The 8,136-nt window shown below is 36.8% G+C and overlaps 1 protein-coding gene across 1 annotated transcript in view; it reads left to right on the forward strand.

Annotated features, from left to right (window-relative positions):
* Nucleotides 1-8,136, forward strand: part of FAM117B (family with sequence similarity 117 member B) — a 94,963-nt gene that overhangs the window by 32,510 nt on the left and 54,317 nt on the right. The window contains exon 2 of the mRNA XM_004378238.2: nt 4,768-4,919. Coding sequence (XP_004378295.1) covers nt 4,768-4,919 — 152 coding nt within the window. The remainder of the gene's footprint in view (nt 1-4,767; nt 4,920-8,136) is intronic.

The following is an 8,136-nucleotide window of genomic DNA, read 5'->3' on the forward strand; positions in this document are numbered from 1 at the left end:
GAGTCAGTGAGCAAGATGTTAATAAACTTAAGTCTTTAGAGCTATCTTTTGGACTGATGTCAGTTATAATGAGGAAATTATTTTCCTTACTCCTCTGTAAAGGTTTCTGTTGGTGTCTGGAATAGGATGATTGCTAAGTGCCTGTATTATATACTTTTAGATATTGATAATAAATACTATGAAACATTGTCAATAATTTTTTTATTTTCTGATAATTTGCAGCTTCCTGTTTCATTTTCAACATGCCCTTGTAGTTCCCTGAAAAGTATAAAACAACAGTGAAGCTTATGAACAAAAAAGGAGATAGCATAGGAATTTATTGGATACTAGGAATACATCAATTCTGTAGAAAAGCTCTGGTTCCCATCCCTCAAGATTCTGATTTGGTAGGTCTGGGGTAGGGTCCAGGAATCCAAGAATGCAATTTTAATAAACATCCTAAAGAAATTTTGTTGCTCTGATGCAGACTGGGAAACTTTAGATAGGTGAGCCTGCTCTAATTGATGTTCTGTATTATACCACAACATTCAATTTCCTGTAAAACTGAAGAGCAGGAATTTTTTTGATACTCCCATGGATAGAAATTTAATAGGCACAGAATTGGAGTAAGACTCCTTCCTGCCCCCATTGTTTCAAAGAGAGGCAAAATCTGTGTGGTGGAAAGAACCCTGAGAAAACTGTATTCAAATCTTAGTATTACCATAACTAGCTATTCAACGATAGGCAAGTAATTTAACTTCTCTATGTGTCAGCCCACCTATTCCCTCCACCCCCCACCTGCCCTGCCCCATTTTACAAATCAGAATAATACCTGTTGTACAAGATCCGCAGGTACTAAACAAATGGTACACACATGTGAAGAAGAGGTACTAATGATTAAATTAGCGGCTGATCTCTAAAGTCCCATTCAACTTTGACATTTTGTGGTTGCTGTGTATATTTACATATAAGGCCAATATTTGTTCCTTCTTCCCTTTTTTCTCTTTTATACTAGTAAATGTCCCCTTTCTCTGTAGCTCTTTCCCTTCAACTCTCCTGTCTCTTCAAGTGTGTTCTTCTGTGAGAACATTTCCATCACTTCTTAGGGCTTTCCCTCTTTTTCTTGCTCTGGTCTTGCTCTTACAACCACCCAGTCTCTTTCATTTGCTGCTTGAAGAAGAGAGTACTAATGGTAATCCTGAAGACACACAGCCCCACTCAGTTTAGGATTTTTATGATCAAGAGCATTTCAGAAGATCAAAAAGTAGCCGAGAGTTTCCTAATACTGGGGGGCATTAGGGAAAGTTACCATTAGGTAACAGTTTGGAGCTGATTATTGATGTTTGTTTACTGTATTTTCAGAGTTGGTGCCAAAACTTAAATATTATTCTCTAGGCTAAAATAGAGTCCTGGCTTTCTCAATCTTTACTCCAATCACCCCAATCCCAACGCTCATGTTGTTATCTAGTTTATCTGTTAGTTTAGTTTTTTAAAAACTTCCTAAATTAGTTGTTGTTACTATTATTGTCATTTTTACTGTAAATGCTTATTTAGATTTATCTACTCGTTTCTTTCTTTCTTTGCTTGTCCATGCTTCTTAAACCCTTCTCCCTTCTCCTAGATTTCGATTTTCTTCTTTCCGTGATACCTTCCTTTAAGTAATTTTTGTAGCGTTTCTTTGCATGGTAATTCTCAGTATTTGTCTGAGAATGAGTTTGTTTCATCCTAACTCTTGAATAATAGTATAGCTGGGTATAGAATCTAAACTAATAGTTATTTTCTTACCACTTGAAGTTAGTGCATTATCTTTTTGCCCTCTGTTACTGTTGATGAGAATTAATTGCTGATCCTTTTTCTCTTGTGCCATTTTATATATTTTTTTGCATTGTCTTTAGGATTCTGCAGTTCCACTACAGAATCTAGGTCTTCAGACTTCATTCTGAAGATTACTATCTTTCATCAGTTTTGGAAAATTCTCAATCATTATCTCTTTGAATATTGCCTTTCTCTTTTCTCTCCTGGAATTTATATTGCACATATGTTGCAATAAATATCTCAATAGTTTTCTCTTCCAAGTTCTCTTTCAAATTTTTTGTCTCTTTTTGTAATACTTTTTAGGTAATTTCTCTTTGTCTCCCAGCTCACTAATACTCTGTTAAGCTGCGCCTAATCTTCTGTTTAACCTATCTGTTGAGTTTTAATTGTAGTGAATATATTTGTTTATTAACAGAAGTTCTCTTTTGTTTTTCCTTTTTCAAATCTATCCGATCTTTTCCCCACTTTTACACATATACCTCCTTAGGGTCTTTATTTAAATGCTGCTTTCTTAGGAAGGGCTTCTCAGATTTGGATTTGCACACCTAATTGTTAAAGGTACTTAAATGCTAGCCTAAGGAGTAAAGGATCTGGCCTTATTTATAGGAGTTAATAAAGATTGATTGTTAATTCTTAAATGGGAGCTATATGATGTGACAAGATCTGTAGTTTATGTCATCCCTGCAGCAGGGGAGAGTTTTTTGAGCATATATAATATTTAAGCCTATCATAAAATTTTTAGGGAGTAGATTGCCAGCTGAATAAATTTTAATATGATAGTATAATGTGTACTTCTTTCCAAATAAGTAGGTTAATTTATTAATTGTTGGCAAGCAAACTTGTTTCTATTCATTGACAACAGTGAATATAGTTGTCCTTTAAAAATGTTTGTTATAACAAAGCTAATTCCATGTGTCGACAATTTGCAATTAGAAACTGAACTTAACTCAAGTTTGGTTATCCTAAATTCTATATAATGAATTACTTTTCAACAAATGTTTTGTCAGTCATTGTCCTGTAACCAGTAATGGCATTTACAGTTTTCAGCTTTGAATTAGAACTGCTGTTGCCTTATCTCCCCTAATGGCTTATTTGCTGTTTGAGGGTGACATCTCCATCTGTTTCCTACAGAGCTTTGCATACAGTTAGTCTTTAATAAATATTTATAAATGAACTTGAAACCATTGATTTTATGCTAGTCAACAGATAATAGGTAATAAGAGATAATAAATAGAAGAATGGAAATAAGAGCCAAAATGTGCTTTTTTCCCTCTTTTCTTAACAGACTATATTTACTCCATAATGCTTGTTGTGTCTCCTACATCACCTCTAATTTCTCATTACCTCAATTTTTTTAGTTTTTCTTTTTGATTTACATCTAAATCCATGTCCTGTAGCTTGAAATGGGAAAGATTTTTTTTTTTTTTTTTAGATTTTTGCACATGTGACTTCAGATATAGCTCCTACTACCTGGTTAATATGATTTGCTAGTGTCTGTTTATTGTAACAGAATCTCACTAGTATACATGTCTTATGGAACTGATTAAAATGATATTTTACCTGTAACTTTATCTTAGCTGCCTTATATCCTTTTGGGTACAAGTGGGGATTTAATTATAAATTATTTTACATGTTACACCATTAAAACCAGGGTGAACATTTAAAAAACATGAGCAGTTATGTTTGTTTTACTTTCTATTTTTTATAGAGATAATTGGAGATTCACATGCAGCTGTAAAAAATAATAGATCTTTTATTTCCCTCAGTGGGAACATTTTACAAAGCTGTAGTCTAATATCACAACTAGAAAACTGACATTGATACAATCCACTGATCTTATTCAATTTCTTTAGTTTTACTTGTACTCATTTGTGTGTATGTGTATTAAATTCTGTACACTTTAATCTCTTCTATCTGTCTGAGTATACACTACCACAGTCTAGATCCTGAAGAGTTTTAGTACCACAAAGGTCCTTCATGTTTCCCTTTTACAACAATACCTGCTTCTCTCCTCCCCTTCATCCCCTCTCCTCTGTCCCTAACCCCTGGCAACCACTAACATTTCCTCCATTTCTAAATGTTTTTTATTTTATTTTATTTTTATTGTGCTTTAAGTGAAAGTTCACAGTTCAAGTTAGTTTCTCATACAAAAATTTATACACACATTGTTATGTGACCCTAGTTGCTTTCCCTATACTGTGACAGCACACTCCTTTCCACCCCGGATTTCCCAAGTCTTTTCAGCCAGCTCCTGTCCCTTTTTGGCTTCTCATCTCACCTCTGGACAGGAGCAGCCCATTTAGTCTCATGTATTTACTTGAGCTAAGAAGCACACTCTTCACGAGTATCATTTTATGTCTTATAGTCCAGTCTAATGTATGTCTAAAGAGTTGGCTTCAGGAATGTTTTCAGTTCTGGGCTAACAGAGAGTCCAGGGGCCATGTCTTCTGGGGTCCCTCCAGTCTCTTTCAGACCATTAAGTCTGATCTTTTTAATAGAATTTGAGTTCTGCACCCCACTTTTCTCCTGCTCTATCAGGGACTCTCTGTTGTATTCCCTGTCAGGGCAATCATTGCTGGTAGCTGGGCACCATCTACTGCTGGTCTCAGGCTGATGGAATCTCTGGTTTATGTGGCCCTTTTGTTTCTTGGGCTAATATTTTCCATGTATCTTTGATGTTCTTCATTCTCCTTTGCTCCAGGTGGGTTGACACCAATTGATGTAAAATTTTTTTTATTTAAAAAATGTTATATAAATTAAATCATCCATGTGTAACCTTTGGGGATTGGCTGTTTTCACTCAGCATAACTCCCTGGAGATTTATCCAAGTTATTATGTATAGCAATAGCTTGTTCCTTTCTATTGCTTATTCTGTATATTTAAGCTCAAACTTCTACATAGTTTAAAACTCAGTTTTTGCTTTGTTTCCTTCCTAATATTTTTTTTAAATAAATATTTTTGTCTTCAATCTAGGTGACAAAACACGACCGCCTTCTTCAAGCCCTTCCAGTATTATCCGCCGCACTTCCTCTCTGGATACGCTTGCTGCTCCATACCTTGCAGGGCACTGGCCTCGTGATAGTCATGGGCAAGCTGCGCCTTGCATGAGGGACAAAGCTACACAAGTAGGTTCATTACAGTTCTTATCCTGACGTGTTTCACTCTGAAGGCATTTCTTACAGTATGATTTGTTCTGCTCTATGATCAAATTCTTAAAACACTGGTGTGTATTGGAATTACCTGAGAAGCTTATTAAAAGCACACATTCCCAGCCCTGACCTCCCAATATTCTGTAGTAGGGTCTGGGGCGAGGGGGCTGAGGATGTGCATTTAAAACTGTCCCCAAAGTAATTCTGGTACATATAGATAATTAATGCACACACTTTCCTGCCCTCACACAGCTATAAAGTTGTTCTGTATAGTTAGTTTAGAACATAGGATATATTTAATATATAGAATTTGGACTGAAAAATTTGTAACAGTAAGCATTACTTTACTTTCTATGTAATCTTACATTTTTATGTCAAAAATCTTCATGTGTTGGGAGATGGTACCTGTAAAAGTGTGAATTATATTACATTGCTGATAGATTCTGTATGTGACTTCAGATATAGTTCCTAAACCAAAAACCAAACCCGTTGCCGTCAAGTCGATTCCAACTTATAGCAACCCTAGAGGACAGAGTAAAACTGCCCCATAGGGTTTCCAAGGAGTGCCTAGTGGATTCGAACTGCCGACCTTTGGGTTAGCAGGCAAACTCTTAATCACTACACTGCCTAGTTAATATGATTTCTTAGTGTCTGTTTATTGTAACAAAATCTCACTAGTATACATGTCTTATGGAGCTGATTAAAATGAAATTTTACCTGTAACTTTATTTTAGCTCCCTTATATCCTTTTGGGTATAAGTGGGGATTTAATGAAGAATTGCATATTGTAGCTTTTTTTTTCTTAATAGCTTAAGAACTAAAATTTATTTCAAGTTTGATGAGTAAATAATTACATTTGAGGCCAGGCTATACATACAAAAGTAGGTTTCAGGCTGGTGTTCTGGCTCTTGCAACCTGGGTTAAGTTGGAGGTTCATTCTGAAGATCGACTCCGTAAGCTGTTGCTCGCCTTTGACTTGTCTTCTCCAGTGTTGCACTCTAATGTTCATGTGTTGAGTAAAAGTACCCAAAGAAGAGCAAGTTCAAGGATAAGTATGCAGTCTTCATTTGACAAAGGCATTCACATAGTAAGCACCAAAAATCCTAACATAAGGACAGTGATGAGTTCATGGTGCCATGACCAGAAACTCCCTATGCGCTGTATCTTTGTAAGATGGTATTTAAGTGTAGAACATGCAAGATCCAGTCCATGGTAGATCCTTGTAGGTATGAATAGACATGTTCAAGCAAAGATTGAAAGTAAATATCCTGCCAAAGGACTCTGGAAGCAAAGTTTTATACTTCTAGATTTACAAAATTTGTTAATTAAAGAGATCTTAAAAGATGATTTCCCCACGTGTCTGCCAGTTTGTTGTACTGTGGTGGCTTGCGTGTCACTGTGAGGCTGGAAACTGTGCCACTGGTATTTCAAGTACCAGCAGGGTCACCCATGGTGGACAGGTTTCAGCAGAGCTTCCAGACTAAGACAGGCTAGGAAGAAGGACCTGGCTAGTGAAAACCTTATGAATAGCAGTGGAACATTGTTTGGTATAGGGCTGGAAGATGAGCCCCTCAGGTAGGGAGGCACTCGAAGTATGACTGGGGAAGAGCTGCCTCCTCCAAGTAGGGGGAAAGAACCCATTGCCATCGAGTCGATTCTGACTCATAGCAACCCTGTAGGACAGAGTAGAACTACCCCATAGGGTTTCCAAGGAGTGGCTGGTGGATTTGAACTGCCGACCTTTTGGTTAGCAGCCGCTCTTTTTACCACTGAGCCACCAGAGACCTTAATGATGTGGATGGAGTAAAGCTTTTGGGACCTTCATTTGCTGATGTGGCACAACTCAAAATAAGAAGAACCAGCTGTTAACATCCATTTTAAAAAGCAAAAGTGTCACTCTGAGACCAGGGTACACCTGACCCAAGCCACGGTATTTTCAGTCGCCTCATATACATGTGAAAGCTGGACAGTGAATAAGGAAGACCGAAGAAGAATTGATACCTTTGAATTATGGTGTTGACAAAGAATATTGAATATACCATGGACTGCCAAAAGAACGAACAAATCTGTGTTGGAAGACGTACAACCAGAATGCGACTTAGAAGCAAGGATGGCGAGTCTTCGTCTCGTGTACTTTGGACATGTTATCAGGAAGGACCAGTCCCTGGAGAAGGACATCACGCTTGGTAAAGTAGAGGGTCAGCGAAAAAGAGGAGGACCCTCAAAGAGATGGATTGACACAGTGGCTGCAACAGTGGGCTCAAGCATAACAAAAATTGTGAGGATGGTGCAGGACCCGCAGTATTTCGTTCTGTTGTACATAGGGTTGCTATGAGTTGGAACCGACTCGACAACACCTAATAACAACAAAAGATCATTTAGGAGTATCCCTAATTTTACAGATGAAGAAATTTATGTTCAAGATCATTTAGCTAGTTGGTTACTGTATCTTAGTTTGGTGTACTTTCCATCATAGCACTTACCACAATTATACTTAAATTTTTATGTCATCATTTATTTAATGTTTCTTGTACTCATTAGACTGTGATTGCCATGAAGGCAGGGACTGTGTCTGGCTTATACATTGCTAGAATTCCAACCCTAGGACTTGGTACTGTGCCTGACATGGAATAAGCACTCAAATATTTGCAAAGAATTGAATGAGTGGAACAGTTATAGCCTTATTGTTAATGAAGAATGAAAATCATGTAAAGACTTAAAAGATTTCTTCTGATTGTTGAAAATCAGCTGAAGTACATGTCAATTTAGACTTCAGATTTATATCACTGATGGTTGTTTCATCCAAGCATTTTTTAAGAGAATGCACTTTTACAGAGTCAGGTAAATGTACTTTGGGGTGGTTTTTGGATTTGCATGTTGGTTTCCAAAATTCTAGGTGTTCTTTGTGGGCATAGTTTGTTTACTATTCTTTTTTTTTTTTATTTTATTGTACTTCAGGTGAAGGCTTACAGAACAAATAGTTTCTCATGAAACAGTAGTACACATGTTGTTTTGTGACACTGGTTAACAACCCCACAACATATTAACCCTCTAACTTCTTAACCTTTTTTTTTGTTGAAAAGACACATAGCCAAAGATACACTGTTTCAAAACTTTCTACATGCACAGTTCAGTGACGTTGACTCCGCTCTTCCAATTGTGCTGTTATTCTCACTTAAGATGAAGGCTTACA

This window comes from Trichechus manatus, unplaced genomic scaffold, assembly GCF_000243295.1.
Source record: "Trichechus manatus latirostris isolate Lorelei unplaced genomic scaffold, TriManLat1.0 scaffold00056, whole genome shotgun sequence".
Taxonomy (NCBI): Eukaryota; Metazoa; Chordata; class Mammalia; order Sirenia; family Trichechidae; genus Trichechus; species Trichechus manatus.